The sequence below is a fragment of the Pelodiscus sinensis genome, chromosome 1 (genome assembly GCF_052426305.1).
Source record: "Pelodiscus sinensis isolate ZL-2025 chromosome 1, ASM5242630v1, whole genome shotgun sequence".
Taxonomy (NCBI): domain Eukaryota; kingdom Metazoa; phylum Chordata; order Testudines; family Trionychidae; genus Pelodiscus; species Pelodiscus sinensis.
Window position 1 is genome coordinate 107,647,417 of NC_143052.1, and position 20,633 is coordinate 107,668,049.

The window sequence follows — 20,633 nt, forward strand, 5'->3', positions numbered from 1 at the left end:
CAGAACTGGTGATACAAAGGAAGGTAAAAGATTATGAGTCTATTCCTTCCAGCCAATAGCAGACCCAAAATTGTAAGTGGAAAACCAGAAACCACTCTAAAACCACGTTTAAAATCTGGCCGTAAATCTTGTGTGTGCAAGTGGAAGGGAGAAGATGTCTCTTTCTTTATTTAAGCAGAAAAATTGGGACCAAACATTATTACTGTTTTCCTCATTTCTGTATTATGTCACAAACAGCACATCCACATCTTCGGACATACAGAGCTGCATTTCTGTTAGCATTTAGTCCCCACTGTAATCTAAGGCTGCTGAAGAGGTTAGCAGAGTTGTTGACTCGAGTCCCACGTCTTGAACTCGAGTCCGACTTAAGTTGCCTAGGTGACTCGACTTGAGACTCAACTTGGGTTCACTGTTTGTGACTTGAGACTCAACTTGAGACTTGCTAATTTTGTTAAATCAACTTGGTGAAAAAATTGTCCAAAAATGCCGATATTGATGGCTTGTACAAAAGTGACTTGACATTTTTTAAATTAAGACTTGAGACTCGACTTGAAAGTGACTTTAGGGACTTGAGACTTGAACTGTAGTGACTTGAGACTCGACTTGGACTTGACAATGACGACTAGAAGACAACTCTGGAGATCAGTCAAATTCCATGGCTGTAGCAGGATCTTCTTCAGTTCGGTTTTCAGCTCCGCCCTGCCCCAATTTCCCCTTTCCCTCTTGTTAATCAGACTTCATGCTGAGAGGGTTTGTGCTCTATACCTCCTTTTTTTGACAGTCTGGTTTATTAAAAAAACCCAGCAATTTACAGCAGAGAACTTCTGACCAGCCTTCTGGTTAATTCTCTTGGTGTAGGGTTCCTAGTCCAATTCCTGCTGAGATTTTCTTCCTAGCTGTCCTTGCGCCCTGCAAGTCTCTCTCTTCCTCAGCCTAGTTTTCACTGAACCACCACTCTTCAGTTGGGGTTGGTCCTGCTTTGAGCAGGGGGCTGGACTGGTTAACCTCCCGAAGTCTCTTCCAACCCCCATCTTCTATGATTCTTTAATAGAACACTGGCCTCCCACGTCGACTCTCCCAGGAGTCTCTCTCCTGACTGAACTGAAACTTTCATCATGTCCCCTAGAAGGCCTGGTGCATAGTTGCATTCTCCTCACCCCATTCCATTCATCTAGCAAGATGGACTGAACCTGGCACAGATGAGACTGAGTAACAACCTCCTTAAAGTGCCAGCTCTTCCTAAAACAACTGACTCGTACCACATTACTGTTCAATGCAGATATCTTCTATTGTGAAGGAAATGAATGAGAATCTTTATGATAACTCTGATGAACACAAATCAGCTCTGGAAAAATGGTTTATCTTGAAAATGTTGAGACTGGCAAAATAAAGGGAGAGCCTTCATGTAAAGGATTATCTGTTTGCAGGTACAAAGGGATAGTGTTAGAAGTAGTGGGTCTGGACCCCATCTTCTCACCTAGTATTCCAATTAAAAATGTAAAGACATCTATGGAATCAATGTAAATGTATTCTAATTAGTTGCATAACATTAGATGGCATAAATATGTTACTGAGTCTTAAAGTGACTAATGCATGCTTAAAAACAAAGCAAAAGCAAATTCCTGAATAATAATGACTTTTTGCTGTTTCTAAGTACAGCATTTGTATTTCACTTTTTATACTCTGCCATGTTTTTACTTCCACCCACAGCATCCTTCTAGAAATAGGGTGTATATTTCAGTCTAATTAGGAGGTGTGGGGACAACTAAATTAGTAGTTCCACTAACTAACTTTATCACTATCTAAAACAAACTGAAAAACTGAGCTGTGGTGTTTTATGCTTCATACTTCTTCACAAGGATTTCAGATTTGGGGGCTTTTTTCCCCCAGTGCACATCAGTGGTTTGCGTTGACCTATCGGAACCAAATTTATCATTGCTTACTTTGTTAACAAGAGAAATTTATTCACACATTGACAGTGGGAAATGTGAGGAACTACTAAACAGGAAACTTCAATGATGGATCCTGACGTCTCATTTTCTTGGTTCTCTGGGCGGAAAAGCACTGGAAGTGCTACTGAAGCGGAAGGAGAAGGTCAGAAAGGGAAAATGCCCTGAAGGTTGTTCACCGGACAACATGTTTGATAAAAAAGAGTTAGCAGGTCTGAAGGAAGATTTGTCTAATCCTCTTTACCTAGAAGAAAGGTGGCTATGGTGCAGGGCCTTAGGAATATGGACAATAAATTAGTGGAGGGAATCACAGGATTCTGAAAAGGAAGTGGATAACTCTTCTCTCCCAAAACAGAAAAGACACCTTTGCCATTAACCATCGCTAACATTTTAATTATGGCATGGAACTTTGCTGGGAACTGTGGGGCGGAGGGGTGGGGGGGAGCCATGTGACCCACCATGTTTAGAAGTTGTGTCTTGTTTTCATTCTAGGAATACAAGTGGTGACATGGTCTCCTCTGCACCCATCAAAGCTGGCCTGCCAAGGGGCATGAGGGAATCCAGCCCCAAAGCTGCAGGAGGGATCGTATCTGCCTTAACCAATATTTTGGTAGGTGTGCTTACTTTTGAAAACAGGGCAAATAAAATTGCTGTGGTGGACAGAAATTTCAAAGAGCTAAAATACACACTCTTTGGAGGAAGTTGAAGGTGTTCACACAAAACTTTGTTACATGCTTTCATGAATATAACACTGTGAAGAGACACTGCCAAATCCCCGTGTTCAACATGAAGAAACTTTGCGGACAAATTCCTTATATTTAATTTGTGTGACCCATAGGCTACATCTAGACTGCAAGCTTCTTTCAGAAGAAGCTTTTCAGGAAGAGATACTATGCTCCTCAGTGGTATTCTATACACAGAGTGCATCAGCAGGGGATTTTAATATGGAATGCAACATTGTGTTCTGTCTCCAACCCCAAGAGCTCTTTGTAGGGTAAGTATTCAACAAGAGGAACTTTTCTTCCCTTTTGTTCTTAGTTGAATGCCAAATCTTTCCTCAGCTAAATGGCAAAAACTCCAGTTGACTGAAACAGAACAGAGTCTACATACACTAAGGACTATTTCAGATACCCTTACTTGCACTGACTAGCACCTTGGCCCACAGGTAGTCTCGCTGAAGTAAATGGGAGTAAGGTGCTACTGAACCATTGTAATGGGATCAGAATGGGGCTCTAATTTATTCCACAAGAGGAGCTGGATCCTAGTGCCAAAAATGGTCTAGAAAAAGTGAGTGTCATAGAACCATAGAAATGTGGAGCTGAAAGGGACCTTGAGTGGTTATCAAGGTCAGTCCCCTCTGCTGAGGCAGGGCCAAGTAAACCTAGAGCATCTCTGGCAGGTGTTTGTCCTACCTGCAACTATGGGGATTGCACAACCTCCCTTGGAGGTCTGTTCCAATGCTTAACTACTCTTATAGTTATAAAGTTTCCCCTAAAATCTAACTATACCTGCCCTATGTGCCTTCTTGTGGTGTTCTGCCTTTGCCCTACCTTGTCCTTTATTCTCCCTCTTCCAGGCCCTTTTCCAGAGACTCCACATTTGCTCATCCCATCACCACCCTTAATGGGGTCTGGGTTTATTCAGAAAAATAACTCAGAAGTAAAACTCAGAGTCCCAACAATCTGTCCTGGGGAATGGCTCTTCACTCAGAACTTTGGTGGACCAAAAAGGTTCTCCACAGAGTTCTTTGTTAATGAGTTCTTAAGGGGTAACCAGCCCTATGATTCATCTTTCAGCAGTCCTGCTCAAAGCTGAATCCCCTGTAACCTTCCCAAAGGCAGCCCCCTCAAACAAATGTCAGCTCTCTTACAAGGAGCCAACTGCTTGAGGTACCTTCCCTGCACCAGCTGTCTCTGGTTAGCTCATTTAGCAAGCCAGCTCCAGGCTGCAAATCTCCAAAAGGCAACTCCCTCTTCTTTGTTCCTGTGATGGGGTGGGCCAGGCCCAGCAAACCATAGGGAAGTCCTCTGGGAAAGCTAGAGTGGCACAAAGGACATGACCAATCAGGGCCCAGCAAGCTTGTTAAAAAGAAGCTGTTGGGTCAAAGTGAGGCAGTTCCTCCTTGGAGCTCCGAAGGCTTAGACAGGGCTGGAGAGCTGGGTTGCAGGAGGGCTGCCACAGCAGGGAGTGCAGACACAGGTACTCGGCCAACGGGGGCCACTCGCATGAGGTGAGTGATGTCCTGTTACAGTTCCACTTTTAAAAAAGAGGTTATATTTGCTTTGGGTGACCGCATTTCCCTATGCCAGTGATTCTTAAAGTGTGGTCTGTGGCCACCTTACAGGTGGTGCACAGGAAGGATGCCAAAAATGGCATCACTCTAATAGCCACGCTGGGGGCTGGGACCTGGCTGCTTGCTCTACCACCCCAGGCAAGCGCTGTGTTGGGGGCCATATCAGTGAGGGTTGGGTCTTTTTGGAAGAGTTTTTTGCTTCTCACATGTGTGGTCCCCAACTGATTTTTCAGAGGGTCAGTGGCCTCTGATCCAAAACAGATTCCCCACCCCTGCCATAAATAAAGGAAACACTGAAACCTTTTGTGTTGGACATAATATTTTACTTTATTTAAAATGAAGATAAACTAACATGAGAAAGTTAAAACATTTAATCTGTATAATAATTTAAATTAAACTGGTCTCCCTAGCTGTAGCACTAGCAAAATGGCTTGGATATAATTATGTAATTAACGGTGAGTGTCCATTAGCAACTGGGGGTCCATGGAAAGACTTACACTAATTCAGATGGTCCATGGGCCAAAAAGTTAGAGAACCACTGCCCTGCGCTGAATAGGGGACAACCAGTAAAATTACTTATATTCAAGTGAGTTCAACAGTAACCAATCAGAGCTATGCAGTACAAACATTCAAATTAGCATCAGGTTGACCGAGCCCCTGCTAAAAAGAAATACTGTGTAGTTGGATTATTTTCACTTACCTTCTTATCTCTAAGGCTTTAGGGTTCACACAGGGAGAAGTAACACACATGCACCCATTTTTCCCTCCTATCCACACACACGGGGAGGGTGACACATACACACTCCTGTACACCTCTCTCACATGGGAGTGGGAAACCAGCTGACCTGCCTGGCACTCTCTGGGTTGGATGCTCGGCTGGATGCAGGAAAGCCCAAAATCCTCTGGCTCCCGGCACTGGCAAGGAGATGCTGAGGCCTTCATGTGCCAAAGTCTTGCACAGGCTGAACACTGTGACCAGGGACTAGTTTGCTGTAGAGCACTGGGAGCTGGATGAGTCCCGCCGGTGGGGATATGGAGGAGCAGTTGGGCTAGGGAGGCAAAGATGCAAAGCAGGGAGAGGGCAGCGAGAGGGGGAGCACGTAAAGGGTGATGGGTGAGCAGCAGAGGCATCATGTCATGTAACTGGCTACAGGCCATGTCATGTAACTGGCACAGAAGCTCGCAGTGCACAGCCAATGCAGGCTGGAAACGGGATAGGGCAAGGTCCTGCTGGTGGAGAACTGGCACACAGTGGGGACTGTGCTGATGGACTAGCAGGGGGAGCACCCAACCCCACACGCAGCCACCAGTCTTGCACAATTCCCCCCAGCGTTGACCGCTGGACCTTCCCATTCATCACTGGTGGGAAGGCTGCTCTTGAGCAGGGATCTGGCTCACAGGGCCCACCATTACTGATAAGGGTGGAGTGGGACAGAGAGAGGAGAGAAATACAGGGTAATTTGCCTGTTTTCTTAAGAAAAAGTTGCCACATCTACAGGAGGGGTTAAATACGGGACTGTTCCTTTAAAATGGGTCCTCTGATCATCCTGTATTTTTTCTTTGAGACTGGTAAACCAGCTCTGGATAAAATTAACAGGCCAATTCACCTGAGTGTGATCTTAAAGGAAAGAGGAACTGCCAGGTAATCAGGCTAATTTGCTGCATGTTAATACTGAAGGAATGTTAATGGGGCTTCCAAATACAAGCAGGTCACTTGTGTTGGTAAGAATCAAGAGTAGATACTAAATTGCACTTGTCTATGTTTACTTACATCCTCTTAAGAAGGTACCAGTGTAACCAAACTAACTTTTCATATTTTGCATTTGCCTTTACATTATGTATGCAACTGTTACAGAGCAGCTTTCATAAATTGTGATTAGATCAAGAGCATGTATTTAGCATTTAAATGTAAAAATAAAGATTTGGTGGCTATCACACTGAATATTCAACACCAAAACCTTAGGGCTGAAGCGTTCAGTTTTCATAGCGAGGCCATTAGGAGTATCTGTTCTTCGTCAGAATCGATGCTGAGACTGTCCTTCTAGGAAGACACCTGTCAAATGGTTGTTTAGGTCAGACTGCTATAAATATGGATTTATGGGACTCATCCAACAACACTGATCTTTCCAGATGCCATCAGGGGGCTTATTCTAAATTCAAGACGGAGCTCCTCAAATCTACTTTGGGATAACCCTGAGACACTTGTGGGAGGACCCTAAGGGCACATCTACATAGAGGTGTTATTTCGGAATAACTGACGTTATTCTGAAATAACAAAATGTGTGTCTACGCTGTAAGCCATTATTTCAAAATAATGGCGAGCTGCAGGACTTCTTACTCTGACTCCTGTAACCCTCATTTCCCAAGGAGTAAGGGAAGTTGAAGGGAGAGTGTCCTTCCTTTGACTTCCTGCTGTGTAGACAGTGCCAAAAAGCTGAAATAAACTATTTTGACTTCAGCTACACAATTGATATAGCGGTAAGAGACTTATGGAGAATTAATAGTCATAATACCTCGGCTGGACTCAGATTCTGAACTGAGACTAATGTTTCTTATCAGCTTAGACCTTTTAATAACTCTTACTACTTTTTCTGAATTAACACATTTTTAGTTGAGTTTACCAAGGATTAGGGATGTTAAATCCTGGTTAATAGAGTAAGCAGGATCCCACTCCACTCCCTCTCTCCCCCCAAGCTGGGGGTGTGGAACAGCCCTGTGTGTGGGAGGAGGGGCAGGGTGGGGCTCAGCAGGAGCTGGCTGCTATGGGGAGGCGGCTTCTTCTTCACATCCCTACTAAAGATTGGATTCCGGTTCTGTTTTTGGTGAGATCCTGAAGTATTCAATGATCTGGGGTAAGTGACTGTTCTTTTGGGACTGGAAGAACCTATTGTTTGGCCGTTTTGATTTTAATCACCTGACATCATAAAGTGCAGTTTCTCTGGGCTGGACTGCTGATGGGGCTGTATGTGACTTCTTGGTAAAACTAATACAGTGATCCAGGGACACACATTTGTGACTGGCTTGCTTAGTAAAATCTAACCGTAGAATTTACCACCAGTTTGGGTGGGTCTGCCACATCCCTTTCTCTTCTCATCCTCTAGTTTTTTATTATTTCACAACATACCCCATTTTCTCAACTGAACTCCCCCCCCCCCCCCTGAAATCTGGAAATTAGAAAACTCCTAGGGCAGTGTTTCTTAAACTTTTGAAGACCAAAGAACACTAAACAATTTTTTTTTTATGGGGAACACCAAGGATTTTTTGTTGAGGGGAAAAAAAAGATAAGGGAGAAAAAGGGTTGGGGGGGGAAGTTATTGAGGGGGGAAAAAAAAGGGTCAGAGGAAAGTTATTGAGGAAAAAAAAGGTCACCTGTCCCTTTAAGGGTGGCCATTTTGAATTCCATTGTTCTTCATGGCACACCTCTGACTGCCTTGCAGCACACTGGTGTGCCATCGAACACAGTTTAAGAAACATTGTCCTAGGGAGCAAGCAAAGTTCAGAGAAAATACATCATGGGGAATATGAACATGAACAAGTTAATCAGTCGTTAGCGTTGCAGACTGGTGTAATGAGGTGAAAAAGCTGAGCTCTTACCTGCACAAGTTGCTGTTTCAACTTCTGCATTTCTGATATGTTGAGCTCACTGAAGAGATCAGAGACGGGGTGCAGAGATTCACCTTTCCTAACGGTGGGAGTCCGGTAATCTCCATTCAGTTTCACAAGAGGCCCATGAAGATGCCCATTCATTTTGTCATCATTATTCGGTTCGCTCCCATCCTCAGCAAACTTTAGGCCATCTACCGATATATTAATGTGGTTACTGTACATACTATCATTGAGGTTGATATATTGGGAGAGTTCCTTCCTCAGATTGTTCTTTTGCTCCCTTTCATTTTTTAATGTCTCCAGGACTTCCTCCAGCTGATGTTCAGCAATCTCCTTCAATCGAATGGCATCTTCTAGCTGGCTATTAAGCAATACTGTCTCCTCCTCAAATCGTTTAATTTCGTGCTTTAAACCTTCATATTCAACCTGAATTAGACAAGACAAAGAACATTCATAACACTAAAACTTGGGGCTTAAAAACCTGCCATTTATTAGCCTGATTGAGTAATCAGAGAGGTATTTTTTAAATCCTATAATTGTGAAACTAATCATTTTTCATGGATTCTTTTTCCAAATGCCAAAAAAATCTGATAATAAAACATCAAGGAGTACATAATACATGATTTCATAAATGTAAGTATATGCAGGACTAATCTCTTATGGAATTTCATCTTGTAGATCAAAACTATTTTCTGAGTTTTGAGTCCAGACACAGAGAAAATTTGATACAAAAATATTGCTATTTTTAAGTCAGTCAAAATATTCAGATATTTTCTCCTCTTTACGGTATTCAGGATCATTAAAAGTGAAGTGCTGTAACAAATACAAATATTTGTGAATAGATTCTCTTCAGGTGGGAACTATGACAGTCCTTTCCGAGCTTGAGTATCCCCAAGATCCGTGCATGTAATTCCCATGAAACTAGTGAGAATTTCACCTGTGCGTCAAAGAGGAAATATAATGGCCTGGATAATACCTCTCTGATAAAAACAATCTGCTGGAAATTTTTAAGTGATGGTGTCCCAATACAAGGAAGGGAGGCTATTAATCTGTTTTTATCATCTCCACATCTCCTGTTGTGCTACTTTGTTGTTCTAAGAGCTTCAATCCTCAACATGTCAGGATAGGTAAAATATTAGCAATCGTTAGATGAAATAGCACTGCATATCCTGATAGCAACAAGATAGCTTTGTTAACAAACTCCCAATAGAAACTCTGGCACTCTTGAATACTTGATAAAAGCCCTAATTATCCCGTTGAGCATGTTAGGATTTAAAAAGCAATTACATGTTATGGGGGCAGGAAGCAATTACAATCTGTTGCAAACTAAGCTAGTGCCTTACAAATTGTTACCCAGTCCTAGCATGGGATGTGTTTCAAAGAAGAAAAATATTGCCAGTTTAATCACCCAAATTGCATATCTATTGATTTATCATGACAAAAATGGCACTTTTGACAGAAGAACAAATTTTGTTCAAACACCAAGACAGTAATTTTCTTGATTACGTCTTCAGCAGAAAAATGTACATTTTTCAGAGTAGCATTTCTAAATGTTAGACATACATAAGTGAGTCAGACTATGCCTATCCCTTCGACATCAATGGCAGGTGTGCACATTGTATCAAGTGGAGAGCAACCCTGTTTACAGGTGGCTGCAATGGGATTTTAACTTGTCATGGAATCTCAGGGTGCATTCAGCACTTCACTAAGATTTCCTGTGTGATCGTTTGCCAAGAGTTTTATTTCACTATAACCAACAAGATATGAAGAATCTTATACCAGATTAATTTAAAGTAGGTCAAATCAATTGTAAGTCAATTGGTGTATTTTTTTTTTTAGTGTAGCATCTAAAATCTCATCTGTGCTTACTTGGTTTTGTTTCAGTGTGGACACCAGTTTTTGCAAAGTGATATTTTCTTCTTCAAGCTCTGTGTAATCCTGAAGAAGTCTTGCCTCTCGGAACTTGTATTCTCGAATTTCGTCTTTCATCCGTATTCTCTGTAGCTCTGCCATTTCGTTATTCTGAAGAAAAGGGGAAAAAACACAACATATTACTATTTCATTCCCAGCAACATGAATGGTAAACATGGCCCCAGCATACAAGGACAACAAATTAACGTTACATGTCACAATGGCAATACTGCAATTTATGTGTTGTCAGACCAGTTTCTCATATGTGTTTTACAACTGGATGCATATAAGTGAGCATGTATAGTTCCAAGATTAATTTTCTATTTAAATTAAAAAACCCTTCATTGTTTTTCATCTCATTATTTTTATTTGCTAAAAGCCTGGTTGAAAGGTTTAAATCAAAATGCAGGTAGCTCTTGTTTGTCTCTAAAGACAATAATCTAAATTCACGCAGTAGAAAAATGAATAATGGTGTCGGTCTTGCAAAGATAACTGTTAACTAAGATGAAGTAATATGAGAACCAACTGCATATTTTGAAACCCAGTACAATTATTTTTGTGCTGTACAATTTAGTGAAACCTAAAGTGACTCAAACAATGGAAAACTCAGTTATTATGTGGTCTTCTAATAAAGTTGAAGTATTTCAGGATAACGTGAGGCAGCTTCTTAGGGACCGAGGTTACCAGAAAGCATGATCCATTGTTTCAGGGTCTGCTGTATGTATAAGTCACTTCAATAATAATCCTACCAGTATCCTAGACAACATTCTTGTGTATGTTTCAAAAACTGCCACCAAAAAGTTATTCGACTGCACTTAATTCTAGGCTTGCCTAACTTTTTGGAATCTAGAGCTTGGGTTTCCTAAGGTTATTCTTTGTAGGAGAGTCAGATGTGGAAGTGACCTTTAGTCTCTCTAAATCATCAGATATCAGAGACCTGACTTGAATAGTACATTTGTGTAACACCACTGTCTGTTATGAAGTTACTTCTGATTTACAATTAGGCTTGAAATGCTAGATTTGTATTGGTAAAGGTCGACCAACATTGATTTCAGCGTACACAAAGCAACGAGAATTATTTCCATCAATAATCATCAAAATTTACTGATAGGCAAAGGAACAAATGCGCTGCTTGACAACTCCTTAAAGTTTGGTTTAAGGGTAAAATTTTGACATAGGATGTTGACAGCTTGTATTTTAGCAGTTATAAACCTTGAACTTTTAGAATTTCAATTATTTACTCTCATGAAATAATTATAGTCTGGCATCCATAACTTCCTGCAACAGTGAACATTTAATTTGATAAAAATAAATAAAATGTGTAAAAATAAACATCAATATTATCTTTTGAAATTATTAAAAAAATCCAATTCTCCAACCCCATTTAGAATGGAGTAGGTGCAAGTGGAATCAGTAGCAGATATGGCCTGTTGGGGTAAGAGTGCCCATCGCTGCTCTGTACGTCAGCCCTTTATTCCTGATCCATGGCAGTAGGGGTCATCAGTTATATCTTCTCCCCTCCTGCAGGAATGACGAGCACTGTGGCAGCAGTGGTACCCAGGAGGCATGAATGATTATTCTATAGTAAGAGGAACAGGTATGTTTATAATGATGGCTCAGGCTCTGCCTTGCTGTGATGCTAGGAGGAGCACAAACCGAAATTCATGTCTCTGGCTTCTCCACAGAAGGAGAGCCATCAGAGGCAGTATCTTTTTCTGAAAAGTGGAGCATTTCTCTAAGAATCAGGAACTACAGAGCCTGCCTTCCCTGACCTGTGTGTGTCTGGTTCCGTATGCAGTGGCAGATTAGCCACTGGGCCAGGCGGGCCTGTATCCATATGCCCCAGGCAATTAGGGCACTTCCCATCCCTGCTCTGTGTCAGGAGCGCTAGGAGGGATGGAGAAGTCCCTGTGCCTTGACCCTGCTCCCCAGCAGGAGGGCTGGAAGGGCAGGGGAAGCCCCTGTTGCCCAGCAGAAGTGCCAGCGGGGGAGTAGGGCAGGATAAACCCATGTTCCTCAATCCTATTTCCCTGGCAGGAGTGCTAGAGGTGAGGTGAAGGGACTGTAAGAGGAAGAGGTGGGGAGGGGTCCCTATCTGCTCTGGTCCAGAGCTCCACAAAAGTACAATCAGCCTCTATCTGTATGTACAGCCTAATTCTAATTCCTATTACATAAGGGTGCTGTAGTAAATTCTCAAGTCTGAATTGATTTGCAAGACACAGATACTTAGTTTTGCCTCTGGGTTAACTAAGGTGTAAAATCCCAGAAGATAAAATTATAAACCACCACGAAGTATGTTGATTCAACAAAGATGACAAAGGGTGACAAACAAGCACCTTATTAGACCAAGCCTTTTCATTCAAAAAAAATTAATGAAAACTCCTGGCACCCAATTATAAAAAGTGAAGAAACTGCAAGATCTCAACCTTGGGGCAAGATTTCAGTTTAAACATCCCAGGTGGCAGAAAAGTCATGGGGGGTGGGGGGGGGGGGGAATTAAGATGTATTCCTGCAGCTTTCCCTGGTGACTGAGCCTCTGAGTCATATCTGGGAATGGCATTGTGTTATTTTTCCGGGTGAAGACATTTTATGCCACCAGAAGAAGAAATATAAAATTAAAGAATACGAGTTAGTTTGAATGTGGTTAAGGAAATACATGTGTTCTAAAGAAAGGTCCTGACTAACGAGTAGAAGGAAGGTCTTGAAAATAGCGAGTTATCAGACCAGAAGGAATGAAGTAGGGAGAATGCATGGTTTCAAAAGGGAGGTTACAATAAAGGACATCTTTGACTGATAGGGTGACTGCACATGGAATTAAATAAAGCAAGAGAGAAGAGCCAGCATGAGCCTTCCCAACTGCATTCCACATACCAGTGTAATCTCAAAAACAAAGGGCTATGTAACCGAGGTACAAAGGAAAAACTGCTGGTGAGCAAGGAGGGGAAGAGAAAGGGAGGAAAAGCCTTGGGGAGAAAGAAGGCTGTAAAGCTTCTCTGGATTAAGACCAAAAAATAAGGGTGAACTAACTCATCTGACAAAGTGGGTTTTACCCATGAAACTCATGATCTTATATATTTGTTAGACTTTAAGGTGCCACAGGACTACTTGTTATTTTTAAAGTTACAGACTAACACGGCTATCCTGCTGAGACTTGCCTCCAATTGCTTTTAGCTGAAGTCATTATCTGGCTGTTAAAGGATATTAAACAAAATTAAGAATTTGAAGATTCTTTGTCCTACCCTACCTGATCATGCTGGAGGCCACCAGAATAGACAGTTCCCTCTATTTCTTGCCTAACTGTAAGCCTACTGATCACATGTTTATGGATACTTTGTCACTGTATTGGGTGCAGTAACTGCTTGTTTTTAGGCTGTCTTGCATACTTAGAGAAACTGTATAAAACTCTCACAACCAGAGGCTCCCAGCTGGGAGGCGGGGCAGCGATTGGTGCTGGGAGCCTCTGGTTGTGTGCAGAAGCCGAGCAGGGGCAGTGGCTGGGAGTCCCAGCCCCCGCCCTGCTCCGCTCGGCTTTTGCACGGGACCACAGGGCTCCCAGCGCCAATCGCAGCCCCGTCCCCCAGTCGCTCCCCCGCCCCCGTCAGGCTTCCGTCCGGCGCCCAGCCGGAAATTCAGATAATACATGACATTACATATATCCGGTATTTTCTAATTTTTTCTACCAGACAGACGGTGCAAATACCGGTCTGTCTGGTAGAAAACTGGACTCCTGGCAACCCTACCCTCTGCCCCTCTCAACTGCTGGCTGCTTCTGGCCTGTACCTGGCCACACTGCCCCCAAGCTCAGGCTCTGGCCCTACCCCTGCTGTAGCTAGACTCCACCATCAGCCCCCCTGCTGCCAGGGGCTCCCCAGAGCAGGAGCGCCCTGCAGCGCTGCAGACCTGTGGCTGCTGGAGCCAGATCTCTCTGCTGCACTGCCAGACCCCTCTGTCATGGGCTCCAGTGCGGCACACCCTGTCTTGCTGCCAGTCCTCCTGCTGGACCTTGGATGTTGCTGGACCTGAGAGTTCCAGTTTAGAGATGTACAGGCAGTCCCCGGGTTACGTACAAGATAGGGACTGTAGGTTTGTTCTTAAGTTGAATCTGTATGTAAGTCGGAACTGGCGTCAGCCGCTGCTGAAACTGATCAGTTTCAACAGCGGCTGAATCTGGACACCAATTCCGACTTACATACAGATTCAACTTAAGAAACCCAGGCGTCCCCAAGTCAGCTGCTGCTGAAACTGACCAGCAGCAGCTGAATCAGGATGCCTGGGGCAGAGCAGCTGGGGTGCTGCCGGGTTGTTACAGTAGCACCGAGGAGCGGCGCTGCGGGACCAACCCGGCAGCGCCCCAGCTGCTCTACCCCATCTTTCTTAAATTTATTATGTTAAAAAAAATAAGAGAACGCTTTGTCTTTCATCGTATGTATCTGCTTGTCCTGCACATTCCTGGAAGTATAAACAGAAGAAGTTGTACTTAGGGCTCTACCAAATTCATCGCCATAAAAAATACATCTCAGACCTTGAACTCTGGTGTACTCATATGTAATCTGGTCTTTTGTTTGTTTTTACGCTATACTGTGCAGATTTCAGGGGAGACCACCAACATTTCTCAAGTTGGGGGTCCTGACCTAAAAGGGGGGTGCAGGGGGTTGGAATCTTATTTTAGGGGTGTCACAGTATCGCCACCCTTAGTTCTGATCTGCCTTCAGAGCTGGGCGGCTAGAGAGTGGCAGCTGTTGACTGCTGTCCAGCTCTGAAGGATGTGCTAAAGTAATGGCAGCAATATTATACCATGCCATCCCTATGTCTGTGTTGCTGCTGGCAACTGCTTTCTAGCAGTCAGCAGCAACTGCTCTCTAACTCCTCAGCTCTGAAGGCAGCAGCACAGAAGTAAGGGTAGCAGTGCCAACACCCCTCCAATAACCTTGTGATCCCATCACAACGCCTTTTTGGCTTAGGACCGCTACAATTCCAACATCTTTAAATAGCAGAAATCATGAAATTTGTGGTTTTTAAAAATCCGGTCACCAAAATGGACCATGAATTTGGCAGGGCTCTGTTTATAAATACTTCTCTTTTCTCCCTTCTTTTATCTATATAGAAAGTGTTACTACAGAACAAACTCTTTCATATTACATATGCTCTGTGCTCTTGTTAAAACAAAAAGCAACAACTAAAGACTCTGTCAAAAATTATCCCTGCTGGCTTTGGTATTACCTTCAGTGTATATCCAAATCACCAGGTGGAAGCAAGCCTATTATCCTGTCAACTTATCAACATCAACTCAGCATGTTATTTTGAAAGATGACACATTTCAGTAACAAATCACTAACCATGTCACTGAAAATGGCATAACATTGCACTCTATACTCCAGGCTTTCCCTTCACACTTGCAAATGCCTTCATTATGCTGGCAAAGATCCAGTTGCAAAGTACAGGTTCATTTTCAATATGCACAGAAATTGCTCGTCTTACTCGTACAGCATGTTTTGTCCAAGCTAAACTAAAAGCAATCTGTGGGATTTTATTTAGATTTGTATCTAGTATGCACAAATATCAGAAGATGTCTTTCATTAAAATGGAAAATGTTATACTACTTTCATTATTATGATATTTCTTTCATCTTTCCAAAATAACTGGCTCAGTTTGTATTTGGTCCTTGTCACAAGTATAATATGTGCTTCCACCAAACGTTCTGATTAAAGACATAGGGTATGTCTATACTTGCCCCCTAGTTCGGACTTGTGAGGCAAATGAAGCATACCAAAGTTGCTAATGAAGTGTGGGATTTAACTGTCCCGCGCTTGATTAGCATATTCGCGGCTGGTCGCCATTTCAAAATGCTGGTAGCCCGAATTAACTTACCGCGTGTAGACACGGTAGTCCGATCCAAAACCTTTCCCTTGAATTAACATGCAATGAGGAATAACAGTTAATTCGAGAGAAGGGTTTTGGATCAGATTACTGCATCTACATGCGGCGAATTAATTCAGGTTAACGGCATTTTAAAATGACAACCAGCCACGAATATGCTAATCAAGCACGGGATATTTAAATCTCGTACTTTATTAGCAACTTCGGTATGCTTCATTTGCCTCCTTACTCCGAACTAGGGGGCAAATGTAGACATACCCATAGGGAATATGTCCATTAACAACTGTGTTTATTATTATTATTGTTTTTAATATTTTGACTGAACAATAAATCCTTATCAAGTTTAAGGATGTAAATTCCATTTAATCAATTAACTGGTTAAATGTTATGTTTAACCGGTTAACCAATTAAGCAGGCTCGCATGGTAGGGGTGGGCTCCTCGCCCTCCATGGCCAGGTTGGAGTGCTCCATGGCATGCTGCTCCAGACAGGCCGGCCTGCCACAGGCAGGGGCTGCTCCAGCCCCAGCCACCATAAACAGTAAGCATCACCCGGCAAGGATAATGCTTACTGTTTAACCATTCATATTCTTAATGGAGTATACAAAAGTCTACTTGTCATAAGCTATGGTGGGTGCATGATGCAAGTTTCACATTTGATCATCACATCAAACCTCTCTAAAATATGTTTGAAATGCACCAACAGATTTGTGTGTGACGTAAAATGAGTCAGTCAGCAGGGCAATTTTCCAGATGAGCCACCAGGGTTCAATTCTAATCCAAATGAGTCTATGATCAGTAACATAATTCATAATGAAGCTTCACTTTTAATCATGTACTGAATATTAAAGTTCCAAAGGGTGGCAGCTGACCCAGAAATGTTTGATTTAACCAAGACATTTCCATCATCTCCAGAGCAGATTTCTTTAAGAACTACTGTATCTGTAAACACTAAGTTAACCCAAGAGGTGGAGCTAAAGGTACAGGAGTAAGGTACAGTAAAGCCTAGAGGTTTTTTCCATTCCCAGTCATCATAGGAATTTGGTGCAATGATTTTAATGCATCTGTGCCTCCTCCCCCCCCCCCAAAAAAAAAGAGAGAGAGAGAGAGAGAGAAAGAGGAGAGAGACCTATACAATTAAAGAACACAACAGACTTGTAAGCATGGTATCAGACACAGGTTCATGAGCAATTTTTTTCCCATGTAAAATTCAAGTGAGGGATTCCAAGTCAAGCAGAAGTCATGCCAGCAGCTAACAACACAATATAAAGCCTATTTTCTTCTAGGGTGAATGCATATTAGCTTTGTAAATTGGAAAACAATCAGATATGTGCACACTGAAGCTAGTCTACACTCAATCAGAGTTTAAGTCTCAACTGGTGGGAAGCACAGCCACGGCCATTTACACTGTATGTGAATTTATAACATTAATTTAATAATTCAGAAACATGAATAATTAAAAATCCAAGTACTTTAGTTTTAATAATATGTTGTTGTATGTATGCAATAGAAAACAACATTTGAAGATGATGTTTGAACTAACAAGTGGAATGTTTTGAAATTGATTAGTCCAGATAATTTATGATTAAATATCTGCTCTCTTGAATCTGGTAATGCCTGTCATTGTAAATGTTAAATGTAGGTGCCAAATTTACTATAATCTATCAGATGAAATAAAATATGTGTATTTTGGAGATACCAATGGGATTGAACCTGTAGTTTGAAAGTGACATCAGCCATTTGCTCTTTTGTAAAACAAACAAACCCAGCCATCCATCAGGTGTTTTGTGCCAAATTTCCTCTACTGGGTCCAAAAAGAGACTGACTGCACACAAAAGAAAAGTAATACTAACTGAAAGAGTTGCATATTAACCACATATTCACTAGAGCAACAAACTGACCTCAATCTGAACACAATTATTTTTATTTCTGTATTTATTTTGTGGTTGAGAAATTATTACACCATTTTCGTCATCCTCTAAGGATAAAATCCTGGCCTTTACATCCTACATCTGGGCATGGTACAAGAACCTAAACAGACTAAGAGTGAGACTGATCATTTTTACACTTGTCACAGAAAATTAAAATTTAAAAAATGCATTCGTTTATGGTTTGTTTTTGCATGACAATGCTACATCCCAGGCTACGTCTAGACTGGCATGATTTTCCGCAAATGCTTTTAACGGAAAAGTTTTCCATTAAAAGCATTTGTGGAAAAGAGCATCCGTGCTAATCTAGACGCGCTTTTCCGATTGCCATTTTCGCGATTGGGGCTTTTTTGCGCAAAACAAATCTGAGTTGTCTACACTGGCCCTTTTGCGCAAAAGCTTTGCACAAAAGGACTTTTGCCCAAACGGGAGCAGCATAGTATTTCCGCAAGAAGCACTGATTTCACACAGTAGGAAGTCAGTGTTCTTGTGGAAATTCAAGTGGCCAGTGTAGACAGCTGGCAAGTTTTTCCTTTGCAGAAAAACTTGCCAGTCTAGACACAGCCCTAGAGTTTTTCCTTGAAGATGGAAGAAAAAAGAGTTATCGTCATCCATAAGAAGGCTGGATTGCTGATCCATTTTCCCATGTATCAGATGCAGCAGAGTCAGTATCGTTATAAGCTCTCCATTCCCCATGGCAGTTGATTTCCCCTTCCCAGGATTCAATGTAACTTAATCTTATTACAAGTTGAATCTATACAGTCTGGCACTCTCTGGCCTAGCAATATCCATGGTCCAGCACGATTTTAGTTAGCCAGATATCCACTTATGTGCGTGGCCAAGTTTCCCGTGGTCCCATAAGGTTTGTTTACAGCCCCCAGTCCTGGTTCTCAGTAACAGAACACTTGTAATCAATCTAATTTACCCCTAAATGTCTTCTGAGAGTCGAGTAAGCAGTGGGAAGTGCTGGTTATGCTATGCTGCTAGACAACATTGACCTCCCATAGTCTGGCAAATTCTCTGGTTCAGCACCAGTCAGATCCTGAGAGTCCTGTACTAGCTCAACCCTAAATGCTTTATGGTTGAGAGATGAGCATGACAGTCTGTAATAGTCACCATTTTACACAGGAAAGGAGTTTACATCTAGCCTCTGTCCACAGTTGAAGGGGTATGTGCTATCCACTGAGTGAATCTTTCATCTGGTAAATACCAATTAGAGCTCCATTTGTCATCACCTTCAAGCAAGCACTGCTCTGCCTTCTGTTTTGCTAGAAAAATTCACAGGGTGCACACTCTATCTTAAATGTTAGCAACACTAAAAGCCAGTAGGAGGCCATAAAATCATAGCATGATTAACACAAGCCCCAAGACTGAAACTTATGCAAATGGACACCTGATAACTACAGTCATCTATCCTAACAGCATGCAAAATCACAATCACTTGTTATAAATCAATCCTTTTGTGGGGTTACTAGCAGGTTTCACAGTATTCTGTAAAATACCTGGATTGAAAAATCAGTGGCCTAGAAGAAAACATGCTATTCCCCTTTAACTAATTACTGGACTTACACTCCTCCAACTGATGCTGGCTTTTTACTTCAGTGAAGCTACTTCTCATATGTGTTTTTCATTTCAAATGAATTATTTAAATGGTATTATGCACACTATTTGATAAGCCTCGTCTTCTATAATGAGTAGCAATACCCAGAGAAACTGAAAATCAAATCATTGTAATACAGAAAATCTCACAAACTCTGGGCATGTCTATACAATGCTTTAGGCTTCATCAGAGGGGTGTAAATTCTAGAAAGTATTGTCAGGTAGGTGTCTTGCTGATGGCTCATGATGTGTAAAAGGGAAGTCAAATCCCCCGGAGCCATTGATTCCCCTATGAGGGGCACGTACAATATACATACATTGCTAATGCTTAGATATATTTGCTATTTGTATAGGAGTAAGACATGACAAAGGTCAAGGCCTGTCACAGGTAATAACTTATAATAAGGAGACGAGGGGAAGTGAAACCAGTCTTCTGTTAAGTAGAGATATGGATAGATTCCACATCCTTTAAACTTGTGACCGGCTCAAGCAGGAAAGGGAAAAGGGAAGTATGGCTTGCCCATTGTTCAGCAAAAGTGAATGAATATAACACAGCTGTAACTGCAAAGTCAGCAAGTAGGCACTGTATTTAACCTCATTTGGAAAATTAACCTGACCTATAGGAATGCTAAACGTCAAAAATGAAGTAACCTATCATGTTAAGGCACCTAAACCAGGAAGGATGTTAACCCTATAAGAACCCCTGCATATGAGATGTTGGGGGTCGGCTCTGATTTGAACATTGAGTTCCTTAGCCGTACCTTGGTTGCAACCAATAAACTTGAGTTGGACCCAGCCTGAAAGTGTGACTCTCTTCTTGGGGTAAATCAGACTAGCCTCCAAGGGGACGAAACCTTGCAATTTATGCAACACTCATGTATTTCCTGCTGGCAGTTAGCCAAAGTTCACTAATACACATTACACTAGTACTATTTGAAATGTGACTATGTTAATGTGGGAAATTTTAGTGAACGCCAGCAGGGTCCACATGAGCTAGGCAGAGCACCAGAACCTAGTGCACATTAGGATTTACACCCCTTTGGTGTGGAACAAATGCACCATGTAAACAAGCCCTCCATTTCTCATGGTTCCATTGCTAAACTCAGTGTTTTAGACCAAATTTTACACCAAGTTCACGAGTGTGTTCTAATCTGAAATCCAAGGATTGTGAATCCACAAAACTGGTTGTTCATACACAGTACGAACAACTAGTTAGCTACATTTGTACAGTGCACACTTATTTATTTAAAGTTTTGTGATGTGCTTTTACTACCTTGTTCTCAGGCATAGAGGTTACATCTAGACTGCATCCCTCTGTCGACGGAGGGATGCAAACCAAGCACGTCAAAATTGCTAATGAAGCTGGGATTTAAATATCCTGTGCCTCATTAGCATAAACATGGCCACTGCTTTTTTCGAAATGGAGTTTTTTCGAAAAAACGGCAGGCTAGGTGGATCTGTCGAAAATAAAG

General features: G+C 42.0%; 1 protein-coding gene across 3 annotated transcripts in view; it reads right to left on the reverse strand.

The window, feature by feature from the left end:
- Positions 1–20,633, reverse strand: part of BICD1 (BICD cargo adaptor 1) — a 229,157-nt gene that overhangs the window by 55,400 nt on the left and 153,124 nt on the right. For all 3 annotated transcript variants that reach the window (XM_075940436.2, XM_006114397.5, XM_006114395.5), the window contains exons 3-4: positions 9,718–9,870; positions 7,837–8,274 (exon numbers count right to left, since the gene is read on the reverse strand). In XM_075940436.2, coding sequence (XP_075796551.1) covers positions 7,837–8,274; positions 9,718–9,870 — 591 coding nt within the window. The remainder of the gene's footprint in view (positions 1–7,836; positions 8,275–9,717; positions 9,871–20,633) is intronic.